The sequence below is a fragment of the Rutilus rutilus genome, assembly GCF_951802725.1.
Source record: "Rutilus rutilus genome assembly, chromosome: 12".
Taxonomy (NCBI): domain Eukaryota; kingdom Metazoa; phylum Chordata; class Actinopteri; order Cypriniformes; family Leuciscidae; genus Rutilus; species Rutilus rutilus.
Genome location: NC_140217.1, coordinates 25,138,129 through 25,159,027, shown reverse-complemented (window position 1 = coordinate 25,159,027; position 20,899 = coordinate 25,138,129). Strand labels below are relative to the sequence as shown.

The following is a 20,899-nucleotide window of genomic DNA, read 5'->3' as shown; positions in this document are numbered from 1 at the left end:
CTTACAAGCTTTCAATCATTGTGGAGAGACAGAGGTTTGAAGGAAAAAATAAAACACCACAAAGCTATAAGCACATCCTCTGTGCCAGACAGACTGCCAGTGGAAACATGAAATTATCTACTTTCAAACACTCATCTGATTCATTTGAGACTTCATAGAAATGAGACTGCTATGCATTGTTAAAACACTTTCTATCCAAAGTGTGGCAGATCACTTCAAATCCCAACAGAAGGAAAGTCTACCCACTCTCGAAAATGTGAGCAACAATTTAAATGAAAAATGCATGACCAGTCCTTATACAATTTAAATGAGAAATTAACATTATTAAATAACAAGGTAATTCTAAATATTCTGTAGTCACAGAACTCCTACGTAAAGTAACACATTTAAACTGGAATCCATTTAGGCAAAGGTTTAAAACTTCACATGTTCCGAATTATGCATATTAATTAAGGGGCATTACATCCTCAATTTCCTGTTAAGCACAAGTTTAACAAATACTGGAGGTTCTGAAGTAGGTTCACCAGAGCTGAATCATTACCATGATTTAAAAAATAAAATAAAAACATTATGATGTGTCTCTGAATGATCTTACATAGCACTACTCTACAAATACAGATACCAACCACAATTCTATAGTGAAGCAATATAACATTCACAATCATCCTGCTTTTCCAAATATCAACACAGCTCAAAAACAAAAAGTTAATTTAACTTAAATTTTAGACAACAATACCAGTTACCTTGTCTATTTTTGATCCTACAATGAAAATGGTCTACAAACCTGAAGAAGGATCAACCATTGTGTTTATATGAGCAACACAGAAGGACTGCTTCATTCGGAATGAATCACTATTTTTGAATGAATCATTGAATGAATAACATCTACTTTCACAAGAATAAAACCATTTATTCTTGTCCGTTTCAGCATCAACAATGGTGTCATAATTGGCAGCATTACTCTGCATGCACTGCAGAAAATCAATAACAACATTCAAGATACATGTACTGCATACATCAAACATGCGCTTCTATGAAGCATATATAACGACATACTATTCTGCTTACCTCTTCGCTTTGAGAACAGATGTTGGGCACAGTTTCTGTTGGTCCAGTGGTGCTGGGAGGGCCAGAGAGATTCCATTCGTTAACAGGAGGAAAAAGTTCTCTGGTTTTAAGGCTTGATGGCTCTATGGGCTTATCCTCATTATCCTGGAGGCTCACTTCATAAAATTCCTGGATATCTGAAAGAATTAACAGGTTATAATGAAGTACCTGAGATTATATAGCCAGCCACCAATACAGCTATAATCCCTATAAATGTTCACAGAATCAAACTTTCATGAAAATACAGATTCCACATTACCAGAACAAATTTATACACATTTTTCAGAGACATCCATACATTGCATTCGCACTAAAACACTTTAGGGGCGCAGTGCAAATTGATCAAACAATGTGTTTTACATTAATAAAGGGATACAGGGAGACATTTACAAGCAAAATTATTTAATTTATTAGAATGCAAAAAGTACAAATATTACTGAGTTTAAGTATTGTACTGTAATAAGTATTGTATAGCATTGTAAGTCGTGGATAAATGGCTACAGCTGACTATCGCTATCTACACCAAAGATATATTATGGCTGCACCAAAAAAGGAGCCATCCACTGACCATTATGCTGCCTTCAACACAGCAGTACAGAATTGATTTGAAAATGTAAACTGAATTCATCTTTAGATTTTTGTAAAAGTAGGCTGCACTGCACACCATGTCTTCCCACACACATAGCAGCCGACATGCATGTAACACACTAAGGATTTCTGTGTGCAGTGGCATGAGATTATGATTAAATCTTTTTTTTTTTTTAAATGGTACTATACGGTTATCCGGACCACACCTGACCACAGCCGCTCTTGGTTGGTCGTAACCCCAAGTGACGGGTAGGTTTAAGGGCGGGGTTGGGGTAGGTCATCACATGTGGTCCGGATAACCGTATAGTACCTTTTAAATTAACATTCTTTTGGCTTTTTTCAGAGATACTGTTGAGTCCTTATAGATGTTTTCAGCCTAAAACACTGACTAGATGGACTAATAATACGCTGGACTAATAATAACACCATGAAACACAAATACTCTTTATGGTTGTTAACAGCACTTCCATGGATTCATATAGAGAACAGGCCAAGCAAAATGAGGAGTTCAAATCTGATGGAAACATAATGGTAAGAATGCACTGAGTTGTAACCCACTGAGCGCAGCATAACTGGAAACTAAATAGAGAAATGATGCATTTCAAATGCTTCTTAATTAAGTATTGAGGGATTTAAGTATGTACCACTGTGCTGTGCTTTGATTCGTCAAGTCAGTGTGGGCATACAAAGATGATCTAAGTTACAATGGGGTAGGCCATGCAACTGCAAAAATCCATTTGTCAAATATCTCACCACAACCTTTTGAAGATGCACACTAACACTGTGCACAGAGCAGGCAGTATAAAACAGATATATACAAAAACATTTCAAGGTATTACTTCATAGTTATTTCCGGATATGTTCCGTTGGACTTTGTAACAGTGCTTATCACCAGTAATTTCTTCTTCCATTTGATCTTAATTACATAAACTCCCAAAAGTCCCAGCTTAAAAGCGAAACTCAAAAGATTTTCCCAAATTGACGACAATTAGACAAATTAATTGAAATGATTCAACACAAAACACTGTTTAGTCTATTCCCAACTAATTTAATCCAAGACACTTTTTGAAAAACACATTTCCATCACTTGTCCATGCCTTGTAATTACTGGATAAGGTCTAAAAAAAAATACTTTAATAAAAACAACAAAGCAAAACCCAAATATGTTTTTTCTAAAACCTAAAGGGATAATTGACACAAAAATGAAAATTATGACATAATTTAAGTTATTCCAAGCCTGTATGAATTTCTTTCTTCTGCTGAACACAAAATGTGATATTTTGAAGAATATGAGTAACCAAATAGTTGATGGTCCATCCACTGTTTGGGTAGGCTACTCATGACAATTCTCATTTCTGGGTGCACTATCCCTTTTATAATGCTTTACGTGAGTATTGAAACCCTGCTTCTTTCAATTTTCTCCAGCTGTCATGTGAGAAAAACATTCCCACAAGTTTAAAATGCTGTGCGTCAACACCTTTATTTGCAGTTAAATAAAAAAACAAAAATAATGCTGTTGTAACACACCGCTGAACTTGTCAAACACAAATAATGTTGAAGTCAAACCTGTTCCACCATTTTAGCACACAAGACAAAATGCAAAGAAACTTCCTCGAGGAAAAAAAAATGGTTGTTCTAACAGCAACTTACCTATAAGAGCCTGGAAGAGCGTGCTCTGAAATATGTCGATGACTCTCTCAATTGAAAGTCTGAGATGAGGGTCTCCAGTCTGACTGAGTTTAGTTCTGTATTCCTCCAGAAGCTGCAGTGCCCTCTGAGCATCTGAAAAATAAAATAAAATGAAATCATATACAAATCTGCTGAAAAACACTGGCCAAACAGAACAAAATAAGATGTTTAAAATATAGATTAAGAAAAAATATCTATATTTCACTCATATAGCCTACTAAAATATTGCCTATACGGAATTTATATAGGCTGCATTTTTAAAGACACCTCACCTTTCTTTCTCACTGGCATGATCAAGACTCAGAGATTCAAAGTCCCACACTTTTTAAAAGGCGACTGTTGTAAAGCATTGGAATGAATGACCGATCACTTTCACTTTGATTTGGCAGTGATCGCTGAACGGGTCAGAGTGACATGTGAGAGTGAAAGATCAATAGCAATAATCCGCCAATACAATAAAAAAGTATAAACGACCACTTCACTCATAACCTGCTGTCAGAGGCGGCAGGAACCCGTAGGCACTTTAATGCAACTCTGGACTTATATCAACTTTCTGCAGACGAATGAATGGAGTAAATCAGAAAATCGCGGTGTGCATTACAAATATTTGGAAAAACTGCCTCCGGTCTGTTGCAATGGAAGTGGTAGAATTGGCAGAAATACTAATAATCCCTGTTGGAGTGCATGTAAAGTTCACTCGTAGACGGGCTGCCGTCCATACATCTCTCCCGTTCCCTTCTGACTGGAGTCCTGGATCCCCGCACGTCCGTAATCGAAACTTCTTCAGCGCAACACTTCCTCTTTCTTCTAGAGTGCCCGAAATTCCCAAACTTTCCTGCAAAATGGCGACCTTGATATGCAAACAGATCACATGATCTACTGATCTACTGCCTTCCCTCTGCGCTCAAAGGAATCAGCGCTCAGGTTTCTTCACTCAGCAGCTGCGAGGAAGCAGACGGTAAAAGAGCGAGGTCTTTATTAAGTTTATCCTCACTTTAAGTAATGAAATCTGGAGAAATGATATGAGAACTGTAGAACATCAGTCTCGTTCAGAGTATATAGGTAGCTTACTGTGGTAGCAGCCTAGGCTATATGGAATATGCCTATATCATTTTGTTCAGTTTTATTTAAAAACTTAACTAACAATGACATTTTTAGTTATTAGCCTGTACGTCATCCCTCATTTGTCTGACATTTATGTGAAGAGTATCTCGTAAAAAAATTGTGACATCAGATCAATCCTCATAATCCATTGACCTGTGTCTGCTAATGAAATGACTGTGATTGAGGTTTATAGTCTCTTGAACGGCAAACTGGAATTATCAAAATCCTGCTTTACTTACTGAGTCACCCAGGACTAAAAATGAATCTTTGTGATTTCATGTTACTTATTACACATCAGTTAGTTGATTTGAGTGGTGTGCAAGTGGTGTTCTTATTATATTTTATATTTTACAGTTTGCCTATTTCTACAAGTAAAGCTTAATGCTTTGTCTTCTTTTTGGAATTATTTTCCATTGATGGAGAAAAAATATTAGGCCTATAACTAACTGGTCAAGTTTTCAATATATTAACAACTTTATAGAACTAAATAGCCTATTACATATTACAGTAACAATAACTAACTAACAGTGAGCAATAGATTTGTTGCAGTGCAGTATTTACTAATTGTGTGGCGTTATATATAAAAATACAACTGTTCATGTTAGCTCAGTTTCATTGAATAATATTAAAAGACACAACTTTTGATTTGAATAATGTTTCACTAAATGTTGCAGTTAGCATTAACTTGCTTTAATTGTTAGTTCAAATGTTAACTAATGTTTACAACTTTATTGTAAAGTGTTGCCCTATAACCCCAACCAGAATAATATTTGAATAATATGTTCACATATGCCAACTTCAATGAAAATACTGTACTGGTCATACACCCTCATTCCTTCACAACTATCTGTATCAATATTTATTCAGTGTTTAGTGCAAATAATTCGCATATGTTTTGAATCGCTCAGTTCTGTAACAGAGTTTGTTTCATATGAGGCAACTTATCCTATCAAAGGCACACTGTTACCAGCAAAGACAAAGTCAGGCTAAGTTTGGCTTTTGTTGGTTGTTTTGTTCTTTGAAATGGCTTTTGTCGTTTGAATCTTGTGAAGGGTGGATGTCGAGTCACAGGGTGCTGTCACATTGCCACAGTTTGGGTGGGGAGAAGTCTGCCACACACACAAAAACAGTGGTGTCTTTCTCAAACGCCCATTATAGAGTATTTTTCCAGAGCGTTTCGTACACAAAGAAACTATGTTATGAATGGCTGTACGAGCAGAACATTTTCACAGATTTACAATGATCCATTTATGAAAAATGTGTACAAATTGAAGGCCAAACTATGTCTGAGGAGTGCTACCACAATTTTGACAGATACTTCTGCCGCCCACACAGTTTGACAAGCCTATGCTTGACTTGAAGTGTGTGTAATGCCTAATGGATTCTTACTATACACATTCTATTGTATTATTCTGTATCTCAGAACCTTATCCCCAATGCATTGCTTATATATGACCCAAGCAAATGAAATTTAAGTTAATAATGATATTATATAATTAATACTTGAAACCCCAGTTCACCTCTAATATGCATGTAGAATTTCCTTTCAATATCTTAATGATTTATGGAAAGTTATACTTCTAGGTTTTGGGTTGCTTTAAATAAATAGAGCTTTCATCCTTCGTGGTTATGTATAATTACAGTTGCACACACCCTCTGCTTTCTTTGGAGGCATGTACAGTAAGTGAAGAGCCTTGACATGGAATGCATGGCTGTAACCGGACCTGAGCACTTCTAACCCTTCATGTTGAAACCAGGGGGCATTACTCAACGCATCAAGTGGATTGTCTAATAACGAAGGGCATTTTAAAGTATGGATCAAGGATGTGTCTCAGATTCACAGATTCAGAATATACATTTTAGACCACCCACAGTCCATTCCCTGACCTTTAGATGCATATTACACACAAATAACAGGTGTGACCAAGTTGTTGTTTTTTAAGTAAGTGTGGAGTCTTTGCATTTAAGTTCTAACTAAGTCCCAAGTCATCAATTTTAAGCTAAACAAATCATTTGTGCTTTTTGTCCAAATTAGTGATAATTATTAAATACTAAATTATTCTAAATAAATGTAAAAATTATATTAGGAAGGCTTTTAGAATATGGCTTCCCAGTTTAATTTCATGTTGGTTCAGTTTCACTATTTTATATTTATCTCATTCTATAGATTTTAAAACAAATGAACTGTTAATTGTGGAAATGAATTGTGATTTGCGACTTATTTTTTCACACATTTAAAAATATTCTAACTGAGTCGGTATAATTTTTTATATATATACAAACATACATTGTGGCTGATGACAACCGGGATCAGTCCGACACAGGCGTTCACAGGGTTGTGAGGAAGAGTTTCATTTTAAACAACCTAGTTGCAAGTAAAGACCTTTCCTGTCAGTGGTTCTTGGCCAGATTAAGATGTAAACTGAACCAGACTTAATGCTGACAGTCAAAAGTCTGGCGATGAGAGATTAGATGCCCCTAATTTAAGTATGACTTTTGACACTCTGCATAATTAGCATATCATCATGTGCATATTTCATTTTTGTATGTACGGTACAGCAATTAGCACATCATCAAGTGGAGTGCATGATAAAGTTAACCATAACGTATAAAGCAGTGGTTCTCAAACTTCTTGACTAATAGGCCCCTAATATAAGATATAATATTTCTTCCAGCATGTACTATAGCCTAATTATATTTTAAAACTGGCAGCGTCAAAATATTAATTAACCTCAAATATTTTATTTCAGACTTTCTAATAACTCTCTGTTCTTTAATAAAATAGTTGTTGAGGTGGAAAAATAAAAAATAAAAGGAACATTCAGTTTACACATTTTTGTGTGGTTTTTATTTTTAGCATTTTAATAAAGTTAGATCATTTGAATAATCATTTTAAATCATCCTGTGGCCCTGAAGACCCCTAGTGGACTCCGGCCCCCTGATTGAGAAATGCTGTATCGCAATGATCATATATGACTGTATTATTGAATTGTAGACAGGCTCAAATGATTCTTGGCATCTCTGAAGTCTGAAGTAATTAATCACACAACACTAGTGATCCCAGTCAAAGAATGCCAAGATATTATTGTCATCTCATTTGTCATCTCACCTTGAATTGTCAAATCTGCACAGTCACGTCCTGTAATCAATTTCCATTAGAAGCACCTTCAGATTTCTATCTGATGTGATTTCTACAATACATCACCTTGTTATTCTTAGATAGGCCTACATATCAGTTATTTGAATGATTTGTTTGATCAAATTATTAGTTTATATTGTAACAGTTCAATGGACTTTCACCTTCATTGTGTTTGTTTAATGCCGGATTTAGACATTTGAAAATGCATAAATCTTTCAGTATCACGATGATAGCCTAAATGATCAAACAATTATATGTAAAATGCATTTTCCTTTTATTGGTTTCCTTTGTACTTTCTTCTGTTCATATGCTGAACGAAATGCAGACTGTCCACACAGTATGCAGACAGTACAGAATGTCCACTCACAATGTCCATTAGAGTTATTGAGGTTTTTATTACTTATTGTGGCATGTATGACGCTGGCAAGGTTTAAATGCTTCATTGCTTACTCAGGAATAATAGTAATAATAATAATCCAGTAATGTGTATAAAATTGTGTCTCATTTTCTTAAGCAGCAGTACTGCATCACTCGGAGCAGATCTCATTAGTGAGAAAGCTGAGATCCAGCAGTTAAGCTGCAGATCAGCAGCACTGACAAAATCATGTAGGCCTATCATACTTGCACCTGTTATTATGGGTTTTTAGTATTAGAAAATTAATAAATAATACTGAGTTCTTTTGGTATCAGTAACGAGGTAGGTTCGTGTGAGGTAAACAATAAGTCCAAACTGTGCAGTGGTGAATATTTCAATATATAAAAGCTTTTATATAAAGCAATATATAAAAACGGTTTTACACGGTCTGTTCTTGTATTATTCAAGAAATCATACCATTCTATTTCTATTCCATATTGTAACAACGTTTCTCTCATTCGTAATGCAAGGTATCTTATATATAATTAAACTTTAAATACCCAGTCAAAGATTTCCAGTGGTTGCAACATCAAGATAATAAAATAAATGAAGATATTGGAGACAATATTCATTATTGCATTCGTTTTCCAAACTGTTTTCCAATGGTCACGGCGGGGATGCTGGATGAGTCTGGGACAATGTTAAGTTGTTAATTATTGTGTGTATACTGACACCTAGTGGATATATTGGTGCAGTATCAAAAATGTGATCAAAACCAGACTGCAGGTTGCATAAACTGCTTAGACTGGATTTACAAGTTAAATCATTTTTGTCTTTAAGACTGGTCATAACTTTTTGTCAGTTACATACAAATAATGGGTTTCACTTTATTTTAATGGTCCCTTTAACACATTCTGTTGACTATATGTAACGTTGCACCTTCATGTAACTTTCATTAGTGTTAGTAGAGTTATATAGACTGGTAGGGTTAGAATAAGTTGACTGTTGAAGGACCATCACAATAAATAGTTAGCAGATATTAAGCAGACAGTCTACTAATACTCTAATGAGAGTTAGTTGACACGTAGTGGCAAAGTTACTTATTGTCAACAGACAAAATCTAAATAAAGTGTTACCAAATAATCATTTGAAAAGTTTCAAAAAGTAAGACTGATTAGCTCTTGACTGCTAAAGCACAGTCTTACATTTGGCTAGGTTTATACAACTGGACAGTTATTTGCCTGTTCTTTAAAAGGTAGCATTTATTCCAAAACTCTAAAGTTGTTCATATTAGTGTTACGTGCTATTGTATATGTTGCTTCTATGTAATGCTATGCCATGCACATCTAGATGAGGAACATGGGGTTACACGTTTGTGTGCTGTGTGGGTCAGTTTGTCAGAAGTTGTTATATGAGACCAATCATGATCAACTATTCATATGTAATTCTTGATTACATTTAGTACTTTAATTCTTCATTTTTGTTTTGTTTTAATTGTGATGTCTGATGCACTTTTGAAAAGATAGAAAGAATGAAAAGGATTGACTGTGGCAACAATCACTCCCTATATACAGTACTGTGCAAAAGTCTTAGTCTCATCTAATTTATATTTAGTACAAATAAAAATAATTACAGTAGTGTACTGATTAGCTTGTTTTTTTTACAGTAATGCGCTGTATACTGAAATACGGTTAGGTACTGTAAATCTTAATTACAGTAACTTACTGGCAACAGTGTTACTGTACAATGTTACTGTATAGTGTTACTGTGCAGCTTACTGTACAGTGTACAGTACTGTGCAAAAGTCTTAGGCATGTTAATACCCGTCCCCCCAAGAAAGACAAAGAGACAAAGAGAAAATCACTCACTGCTGGCTGAATAACTTTTGTAGCTTTAATAAGAGTCAGTATATATATAAAATTCATACAGTGAAAACTAAGCAGTGTTTTATTTTTACATTTGATTATTCGGTTTCTGTTGTTAAATAAACCTAATGTAAGCCTACCTGAAACCCTAAACCTGCACTGATGTTAAAATAACACCTCTTATGCTATACAGTAAAACACTGCTGTTCACTTTCAGATGTTGTAGGGATGTTTTCTTGTCACAAAAATATATTTTAAAGATAATTAAAGTTTATTTTACACACTTTAAGCATTATCGTATCGCATATTGAATATCGCCTTATTTAATGAGTTATCACATATCGCATTTTTCTTCAATATCGTGCTGCCCTAGTACTGTATATATTTATTTATGAACTTGTCTGTTAAGACAAATTATTTCATAAATGATAAATTCCTGCATTTCACTCAAAACATACCTGCAAACATACCTGCAATTTGCAATATTGATCCAACACATGTGATGTTTACTATGTTATATCATTCTTATATCTACAGTTTGAGCACACCCTTACTAGCATGGATATCTAATATTTTCAGCATCCTATTGAAATCCCCAACAAACCCAAATCTGTATTCTCTACTGAGTTTTCACTACAAAATGTTACTGAGGTTGCAAAATGATTGTCCTATGACAAATTGAGATTTAGATTAAAAATATTTAAAAATACCTTAGATGTTGTTCAGGACCTTATATAGGGATATACAGTGGGGAGAACAAGTATTTGATACACTGCCGATTTTGCAGGTTTTCCTACTTACAAAGCATGTAGAGGTCTGTAATTTTTATCATAGGTACACTTCAACTGTGAGTGACGGAATCTAAAACAAAAATCCAGAAAATCACATTGTATGTGATAAATTAACTAATAAATATTAAATGACTAATAAATTAGCATTTTATTGCATGACAGAAGTATTTGATCACCTACCAACCAGTAAGAATTCCGGCTCTCACAGACCTGTTAGTTTTTCTTTAAGAAGCCCTCCTGTTCTCCACTCATTACCTGTATTAACTGCACCTGTTTGAACTCGTTACCTGTATAAAAGACACCTGTCCACACACTCAATCAAACAGACTCCAACCTCTTCACAATGGCCAAGACCAGAGAGCTGTGTAAGGACATCAGGGATAAAATTGTAGACCTGCACAAGGCTGGGATGGGCTACAGGACAATCGGCAAGCAGCTTGGTGAGAAGGCAACAACTGTTGGCGCAATTATTAGAAAATGGAAGAAGTTCAAGATGACGGTCAATCTCCCTCGGTCTGGGGCACCATGCAAGATCTCACCTCGTGGGGCATCAATGATCATGAGGAAGGTGAGGGATCAGCCCAGAACTACACAGCAGGACATGGTCAATGACCTGAAGAGAGCTGGGACCACAGTCTCAAACCATTAGTAACACACTACGCCGTCATGGATTAAAATCCTGCAGCGCACGCAAGGTCCCCCTGCTCAAGCCAGCGCATGTCCAGGCCCGTCTGAAGTTTGCCAATGACCATCTGGATGATTCAGAGGAGGAATGGGAGAAGGTTATGTGGTCTGATGAGACAAAAATAGAGCTTCTTTTGGAGGAAGAAGAAGGATGAGTACAACCCCAAGAACACCATCCCAACCGTGAAGCATGGAGGTGGAAACATCATTCTTTGGGGTTGCTTTTCTGCAAAGGGGACAGGACGACTGCACCGTATTGAGGGGAGGATGGATGGGGCCATGTATCGCGAGATCTTGGCCAACAACCTCCTTCCCTCAGTAAGAGGGAGAGAAGCTGGGTCTTCCAGCATGACAACGACCCGAAACACACAGCCAGGGCAACTAAGGAGTGGCTCCGTAAGAAGCATCTCAAGGTCCTGGAGTGGCCTAGCCAGTCTCCAGACCTGAACCCAATAGAAAATCTTTGGAGGGAGCTGAAAGTCCATATTGCCCAGCGACAGCCCCGAAACCTGAAGGATCTGGAGAAGGTCTGTATGGAGGAGTGGGCCAAAATCCCTGCTGCAGTGTGTGCAAACCTGGTACAGAACTACAGGAAACGTATGATCTCTGTAATTGCAAACAAAGGTTTCTGTACCAAATATTAAGTTCTGCTTTTCTGATGTATCAATACTTATGTCATGCAATAAAATGCAAATTAATTACTTAAAAATCATACAGTGTGATTTTCTGGATTTTTGTTTTAGATTCCGTCACTCACAGTTGAAGAGTACATATGATAAAAATGACAGACTTCTACATGCTTTGTAAGTGGGAAAACCTGCAAAATCGGCAGTGTATCAGTCTTGTTCTCCCCACTGTATAAGGATCATTTATATTAGAGATAATAGGCTTTATTTGTGAGAAGCACAACATAAAAGCTTTATAATTTATAATGTTTTATAGTATATGTTTTATAATTATTTATTGTATAAAGTATTGCTGTATATATATATATATATATATATATATATATATATATATATAGGCCTATTGGCATATACTATTTTATTAAATAATTAAGTGAGGGAATTGTACATCTGTATGCATGCTAAATGGAAATAAATAATCTAAATCTATCTGTAAGTGTATCTTTAATTACGGCTGTTCGGTGATTTCTGAATTAAGTTCTCACACATTTATAATTACTAGCAATATGAAATTATTTATATTGGTTCTCATCGGTGCAGTTGTAAAATTGCTTTGCTAAAATATCAAAACATGTTCTTTAAAACACCACAAGGTGGCATGAGAGGTTTCAGAGGAGTTTCCACCCACACACTCAGATACTGTGATTCATGCTCTGTTTATCCAGATCACTTACTGGACTGAGAAATTCACACAGAGAGAAAGACACGCTCACTCTCAATGTTTTTCATCCTTGGATTCCTGAAACAGGGAGGTGTAAATGACTAACCAATACGAATTTGCACCATGGCAAAATTATGAATTCCCAGGATGCCTATATGACGCTTGGCCTTGGGATGATGCACTGTATGAATGGAGCCGTTAGGATGCAACACTGATTTAGAGCAGCTCTTGAATAGAGGCTGTCTGTCTGACATGGATTCTGCTGGACTAGAGACGTCTGGATTTTCACATCACCAAGCGACAGAAGGACTTTGAATGTCTTATTGAGAAGATGTAATGTGAGTGAAGTCAGAATATTACATTTAAACAATATTAAATATCCTGACGCAAAACAAAAAGTTGTCATATTTGATAAACATGTTATATTAAGAGTATATCATATAATATATAGTACAGTAATATGATATATATATATATATATATATATTTTTTTTTTTTTTATGCCTTTACTACAAAAAGATCTTTGTGTATTTCTTGTTGACTCTAAACATGTCTTTAAATATAGGCTATAAAAAATATATGTAAACATTTTTATTTTATTTTTTGGTTTTGCCCTTTTTCGAAAATGCAATTATGCAAAATATTATTGCATTATTTTTTTAAGATGTGAAATAGGTACAAAAAAATCAGGTGAGTTAAACCAAACCAAGACATTTTCAATGACCTTTGGGCTAGATCATTTAATTAATGAAACATTTATAGTGCTTTTCTTATGTACTGTACACCCAAAGCGCTTTACAATCATATCAGGGGCTTTCTCCTCACACACCACCAGTGTACAGCATCTACTTGGATGATGCAACGGCAGTCACAGTACGATTCGAAACCTGGGTCGCTGGCATGGGAGGCGTGTGCGCTAACAAGACCGCAGCCTCTAGCGTGCCTCTTATAGGCCAGGGGAGTGAGATTTACATGCACAGCCCTTACTGGCCCCCCTACACTTCACTCCCATCCGGGTCACGGCACCAAATGTAACTTGCCCTGCTCCAAGCGGGATTTGAACCCGGGTTGCTGGCATGGGAGGCGGGCACAGCCTCTAGCGTCAGTCGTTAACTCGCCTCTTGAGGCCAGGGGAGTGAGGTTTACACGCACAGCTCTTACTGGCTTACGTCCGTTACACGCTCACCACACTCCAGCTAGGTGAGAGGAGAGACATTGATAGAGCCAATTCAATGGATGGGGATTATTAGGAGGTCATAACTGTGAGTGACCACAGAGAGTCAGGACCTCAGTTGTCATCTGAAGGACGGTGCTTGTTATAGTGTTGTCTCCCCGTCACTATACTTGGGTGAGCACCCCCTGCTGGCCTCACTAACACCTCTTCCAACAGCAACCTAGTTTTCCCAGGGGGTTTCCCATCCAGGTACTAACCAGCTTCAGTAGGCAACCAGTCTTGGGCTACAGGGTGATATGGCTGCAGCTTGTTGGTGTGGACAGCGAACACGAGCACTGTTTTGGCGAGCATCTGGATCTCTGGCCACACACCGTAAGTGGGCTCACGGTAATATGTTAGTATACTGGAGTATTTTTACTGTGTCACGAGACCACTGACATGTTTACACCGTGAAACCATATTTACAGGACGTGAAGAGTAACAGGAACAGTGATAAAATCTTTCAAACAAGATCAGAGACAATCCCAAGGGTGGAACATCTAATGGTAAGTCATATTAAAGCCTGCTTGTTAGCACAAAGATGTTAACGGTAGTGCTGTTGATTCAACCAGTGCTCTTACTGTAATTATACTTTTACTGTTTAATCATACTTAACAATCTGTAATTGTTCATGATTAATAACTATTATTATTTTATTTAATTACCTGTCAAATGCTCTTTGTCATAAGCCCTTGATGTCTACTTGTGGACACATATTGCATAGAGTGTGAAAATGGTATAATTCATTTAGACTTTTTGAACACTATTGATCTGAACACACTCAACAATGACCTGCATGCAAAATCAATGTGCTCTAAATGTGTGCTCACACACAAACCGTGATCAACACATCCGCTATTCATGGTTTAGATGTTGTTTGATAGTTACACCTTCACCCATTAATAAATAAAATAACACTGACATCTAATTCACAGGACTGCCACTTTATTCAAACAAATGTACTGTACATTTAGAATCATTTGCTAGCAGAATAATTTAGACATGATGAACCTTTGATGGCTCTCATGAGAACCAGTAAGTCCTGTCTTTTTTTCTTTCTTTTTTATATTATTATTAAAATCCAATTAGTTTTATCATACTTAGTGACACCCTTATGCCCTAACCTCATTAAAGTTCATGAAAAGGCCAATGACTAAGCCTCTTGAACCAACAGAAACATATATTTTGCAAATTATCACTTTATACTGAAGAAAACTTATATTGTAGACCAGAAGTTTCATTTGTTTTCAGTTTCAGAACTTTTCAAAGATGCATCTTTTACAACTACTGTCAACAAGTATTTTTATAGTTCATCGGGCAAGTGTCATCTTGTATCCTTCTAAAATGTGGTCACGGTGTCTTTCTCACCACATTATATATATTAAGGGTCCACCTTTATGCAGGTTAATGCTTGTTGGAAATGAATCATGCATAGATCACAGCAGAAAAAAAATATACTCTGGAATGGATTCAGATCCAACTTCCTTATATCTTCATGATATCCTATAAGGATTAATTTTCATACACCCTGATTTCACTCGAGAAGTTTCCAAAATCATTAAATAGAACTGACCAAGTGAACACACAATATGCAATGTGAGACCAGATCGGGGCTTGAATGTCCAGTGAGTGAGCGTCTCTACAGCAGGTCACATTTCAATTCTCCATTTAGTTTGTCACTGGTTCACATGATTGACAGTTCTACCTCTAACAGTTGTGAAATATCAGCTCTTCTTTCTGGGAGTCTGAGAGAAAAAACACCAAAACTGAAACAACTTTCACTGTTTCCAGTTCTAGCACTGTTAGCTTTTGTGCATATTTTCCAAAGTTTTTTTCTTCTTCAGGCTTCTAACAGCTACCTAAATGCAAATAATGAAATACTAATTACTTTTAGTCTTTAAAAGTAAAAGACATGTCTATTTTGACAGAAAATCTCTGAACTTTACACATTGTTATCTTTCATAACTTCAGTTATATTTTCAGTTGCGATCACCTCATGAAACTGTGGTTAAAATCACTATATTCAGTCAGTAGCTAAAAATAGCTTTCAATATTTAAATTTCAAAGTTCAATATCTTTCGAGCTTGCCATTTCTTTTCTAAGAGGACTTTGTGATTTTGATCATCTGTACTACAAAACCCTCATTGATAAATGCTAGCACTTGTCTTACAAACTTGCCTTCTTTATGGAATAACTAAACTTAAGAGTTTAAGGTGGTAGTGACATTTAACCACTACTTTCATGTTAACTTTACTTTCAAATTAAGTCATCAATTATCTTGAATAATTTCCGAATAAACCTTTGATGTACATGCTATAACACACACACACATTGGGGTTTCATGTTTTATGAGGACATTTCATAGACATAATGATTCTTATACTGCACTAATTGTATATTCTATCTCCTCACCATAAACTTACCCATCACAGAAAACTTTCTGCATTTTTACATTTAATTTAAAAAAAAATTAAAACATCACTTAGTATGATTTAAGCTGTTTTAGGGACCAAAAAATGTCCCCACAAGGACAAGGATTTCTTATATTCCCATCTTTGTGGCGACATTTTGTCCCCACAACACAGGGTTTACCACCACACACACACACACACACAGTATATACAACGTGGCCTAAAGAAATGTGAATATAAATGAAAGAATTCACACAGTCAATTTTATTTAACATAATATAATTTATACCAGATCTTGGAGTCTTAAAGGCCTGAATAATTTACATTGATGTACATTTACTTTTGACAGGCTGATGAAAAACATGAACTGCATCTGAAGATAATGCTGGTTCAATTATTCTTGCCCATACAGCTCCAACATTAAAAAAAAAAAAAAAAAAATCATGAAAAGTCATGAAAGGAATAAAAATAAAAAAAGAACTCACAAAATAAATTTCGGTTTATTGTCGCACAACAAATTTCACACATACATCAAACAGGCCACAAATAGATAGCAATTAAATGGACAAGAAAGAAAAGAAGAAAAATCTTTTCTTTTGGCCTTGCCCTCTCATACAGTCCAACTACGTATGATACAACTGATGTACATACACAAAGTTACTGGAATGCTTTGAATTAATGTGTTTTTTTTTTAAACGTTTTTTTTTCTGTCATTTTTCGTTTCTTTTTTTGCTTTGTACTTTTACAAGTTTCATTTGAGATAACATGACATGGTCAAACCACAAGTAAAATCTATTTCATAGAGAAGCATCAACTTCAAAGCACCGTTTGGTAACCAGAGATCACTGTCAAAAATGGCTGACCTCCTAACAATATGTACAAAAATATAAAATGTAAATAAAAATACAAACAAATTTTTCCTTTTAAAGTATTTTGTAAGAAGGTAGAACTTTGAAGTCTTGGTTGTTTCTACAAAATCTGCAGTTTGGTGTGTGTACACGGATGCTGGACTCTACTTGATGATGACCATGTTTTTTTTTTTTTTGCCTCCCCCAGTGGACAAGTTCAGGAAAGGAGGGATGAGACGATTTCCAGCAGAGAAGCTTCTTACACATCAGTCTTTTGCTTCTTAGGTTCAACATCATCCTGAAAAAGGTGGCCAGACAGAGTTAAAACACTGCAGTTATGAGGTCAGAATTATAAACTTTTCTTATTTGAGGTTTTCAATGACATGAAGTGCAAACTTACCTCATCTTCGTCATCCTCAGCTGCTCTTTTTCCTGTGCCACCCTCAGCCTCGTCATCTTCATCATCATCATCGCCTATAATGTAGTTAACTCTTAGTAGAGCAACTTTGTTTATATGCTTTGGTTGTCATTGCATAAGTGGAGCTAAAGCAGCATGTCTACATCATTCTCACCACTCTTATTCAATTAGTTTACCTGCATACTTAAGGCCTTACCTTCTACATCATCTTCCTCATCCTCTTCTTCAGCCACATCATCATCTTCCTCATCTACTTCATTTTCTGGATCACCATTCTCCTCATTTTCCTAAAAAAAAAAAACACAAAAAAAACATATGAGTTATCATTGGTAATACCTTTTACAAGCAGTACTGAAATAAAGTAAGTTGCGGAAACTTACAGCCTTTCCATTTGCAGGGACATCCTTTCCATTTTCTGCCTCCTCAACCTGTTTCTTTTCTTTAAGGTCCTAAATGAAGAAAACAAATTATCTGTAATTGCTTTAGTTACTTATCTGGGAAATTCAACTAGACCAGTGCAGAATTTAAATCCTCTCTTATTCGTGGAACGTGCTTTCATTTCACATTTGAAACGCGACACTTCCACACTCTTTATTCATTGGATGCCTGTCTCTTCCATCCCCGCCTGGTTTAAAGACCATATTGAGGTGTTGTAATTTGATACGTCGATGGCGTTGCCGCCAATACGCGCTGTAGTTCAGTTTATAATCCACCTCATTGCTCTTGATAAAGACACGCCCGTTAAAAAACTACAACCCCCAGATTACAATTAGTGAATATTTTAACTCAGCCAATAAGAGCGCGAACTTGACCAAAGAGAGGCAGGACCGATAAGCCTCAGAGAAAGAGAGTGAGTGAGAGAAAGAGATAGAGAGGGAGAGAGAGAGAGAGAGAGAGAGAGAGAGAGAGAGAGAGAGAGAGAGAGAGCGAAAAAGACGGGGGGAACAATAGCGTTGTGCATTTGAGCCTTTAACAATTCGTTTTTCGAGCACTATATAGTTGTTCCCTCGAGAATGACCGTTATTATCAAGAGAAGCAGTTTTATTTATCAAATTATTTAACACACTGCATCTTGCTCGCTTAAAAATGCAGACTTTTCATCTCTCTGAATACCACAGGATGTGCTTCCATGCAGCAGCTCGTTCGTATTAATAAATGTAGGTCATAATCATCAGCTTTTAAGCCGGTTAGCGTCTATCACGCCTCCAACGCCTTCTCACACCGTCACCATTACATGCCGCTTTGTACCACCACTGAGCGTCAATGAGCCATACATGAATAATGAACATATGCCATTATCTACAGCATAATACTGACCCATATATCGATCAAACAAACAGCGTGAGCTTTGACCTTATAGCCTGAAGCGGAAATCATCTCCGTTTTTCATAGGCAAACTTAAGAAACGCAGGCTTATCAAGACCAGGACCTAAAAAACAAACAAAAAACCTAACAAAGGACAAACGGGTCAGAAATGTTGTCCCCACAGCTGGTTGGCGAGTCCAGCGATCCTTATATGACATCAGCAGAGATTGAGCACAACACGCTTGACAAGTCCGGCGGAAAACGATCGTTTAGGTTGATACACTGTACGGGGCCGTTCACACAGCACACGCACTCACGCGCACAAGCAGCCAGACGGAGCGCAACGGAACGGAACAGAACGAGATACGTTTTTAAAAAGTTGAACGGAGCCACTGCGCCTTAAAAACGCGGCGCTCGTGCATGAAACGGTAGAATAACAGCGATAAACTACCCTCAAATACGTATGTATAGTACATGTCTACATTTATAAACAATGAAATAATAGAGCAGCTGCCTCTACGGATGTCCCTTAACTTCGGGTTTCGCGCTCACCTCCTGAGCTGACCGCGGCAGCGCGCGCTGCAATATGAACTCATTCAGTCAGCCTGACTGCAGCATCCGCAGCGGGGTTTCGCGGGACAAGTTTACACACAAACTGACATCGACCATAAAAGTCATTGAATATTTCGATAGCCGCTGATACAATCTAAACCGTTTTTCCGTGCACTGAAAGAGAAATCTGAGAAATGATCTCCCAGACACTTCTGTGTAAAGTAACGGGCAGGTAAACCATAGCCCAATAAAGCTCATAGCTTAAGTAATTTGAACAATAATGTATGATGAACTCTCAATTTCACAACAAAAAAAGCGAATTACAACCCGAACTTGACAGAACTTAAAAAGCAACGCGACCTAACGCTCGGTAAAAGTCCCCGTAAATCTGAGACAGGTTGGCTCTTATGTTAACAAGGTATTCTCAGATCAAATTTTTTGTCATAACACTTGTAACATTTGTCAAACATAAAGTAGACACGTTCAGACATCATAGAAAACGCGCTTTATTCACAGTGGCATCATGAATCGTGAGGGCTGCAGTATAACTTGTGTGACAGATCGGGCTGCTCGCTGACGAATCACCGCGTCTCGCTCTCGCGGACTGTGCGAGGCACCTTCAGTTATTGAGTCTACACGAGGTAATAAAGAAACTTGTGCAACAAACCATGTAAGCAAGAGTACAGATAGTGCTTACGATCATCTGCGTCCATCTCTCTCACTATGTTTTTCAAAGAGGAACCGAAAAACCGCCTGCATAAACAAAGAACCCGCGCAGAATCCGAACAAAAAGCCTTTTAGTTGCAAATGTCTCCGTAAAGAAGCCCAACTTCAGAGCACCTAACGTTTTACAATCCACGAAGTCCTCAAAGTGTCAGTGAGCGGTCAAAACACTGGCAAAATGTGCAAACAGTGTCCTGTATCCTGAGTTCCATACCAAAATTCATATTTTATAAAAACCCGTTTATTCAAATGAGTAAAACGCAGCATCTCTATAAATCAGGGTATAACTTAAGTTACATTACCTTGGCGGAGACTTCCGAGCTGGTATCGACTTTTGTGTCAGCCATTTTTCCTAAATATTAAGAATATAATGGGGTCTCGGAACAAAATAATATAAAGAGAAATACGAGATGTATATAATTAAAAAAAAAGACTATTAAGCGTCTGTAGCGAGCTCACACAGGCGGTAGAGCTGTTAATATAGAAGACTAGGCGGAGTTTGGAGGCGGGCGATTTTCGGTGATTGGCCAGTGAGGAAAAACTCCGCTCTTCTGATTGGTCAAGATGGAACAATAGACAGTATTTCTACAAAGTCAAACTCCGCCTCCAAACCAACCTCTGACTCATTTATGTGTGGAATAACTGTCGATCCATACTATCCTGGTCAATCTCCCCTTGATGGATTGGCCTAGATGGGCTCATCACTGTTAAAATAAAATTAAAAATTAAAAAATGTATGTAAGACATTAATACTGCTCTG

At 36.8% G+C, this 20,899-nt stretch overlaps 2 protein-coding genes across 13 annotated transcripts in view; both read right to left on the bottom strand.

Moving 5' to 3' along the window:
- Positions 1–4,286, bottom strand: part of dlg1a (discs large MAGUK scaffold protein 1a) — a 133,941-nt gene extending 129,655 nt beyond the window's left edge. For 7 of the 12 annotated variants that reach the window (XM_084425398.1, XM_084425389.1, XM_084425400.1 and 4 more), the window contains exons 1-3: positions 3,657–4,211; positions 3,346–3,477; positions 1,069–1,244 (exon numbers count right to left, since the gene is read on the bottom strand). In XM_084425398.1, the coding sequence (XP_084281524.1) occupies positions 1,069–1,244; positions 3,346–3,477; positions 3,657–3,675 (327 nt within the window). In that variant the 5' untranslated portion in view covers positions 3,676–4,211. Of the gene's footprint in view, positions 1–1,068; positions 1,245–3,345; positions 3,478–3,656 lie in introns of all 12 variants that reach the window. The other 5 variants (XM_084425406.1, XM_084425399.1, XM_084425391.1 and 2 more) reach the window with 3 other exon arrangements.
- Positions 4,287–16,774: 12,488 nt separating this feature from the next.
- On the bottom strand, positions 16,775–20,628 carry ptmaa (prothymosin alpha a). The gene is made up of 5 exons (XM_084425388.1): positions 20,442–20,628; positions 17,940–18,008; positions 17,756–17,846; positions 17,542–17,615; positions 16,775–17,439 (listed from the first exon to the last, which is right to left on the bottom strand). Exons 1-5 carry the CDS (start codon positions 20,484–20,486, stop codon positions 17,401–17,403), a joined length of 318 nt encoding a protein of 105 aa, XP_084281514.1. The 5' UTR covers positions 20,487–20,628; the 3' UTR covers positions 16,775–17,400.
- Between the last annotated feature and the right edge of the window lie 271 nt (positions 20,629–20,899).

What these genes read in the sequence shown, in the direction of transcription:
- ptmaa (XM_084425388.1), bottom strand. Translation starts at nt 20,486, where the DNA reads ATGGCTGACACAAAAGTCGATACCAGCTCGGAAGTCTCCGCCAAG. An exon ending in TGAGGAAGATGATGTAGAAG is followed by an intron (nt 17,616 to 17,755) that starts GTAAGGCCTTAA and finishes ACTACATTATAG; the next exon opens with GCGATGATGATGATGAAGAT. An exon ending in CTGAGGATGACGAAGATGAG is followed by an intron (nt 17,440 to 17,541) that starts GTAAGTTTGCAC and finishes CACCTTTTTCAG; the next exon opens with GATGATGTTGAACCTAAGAA.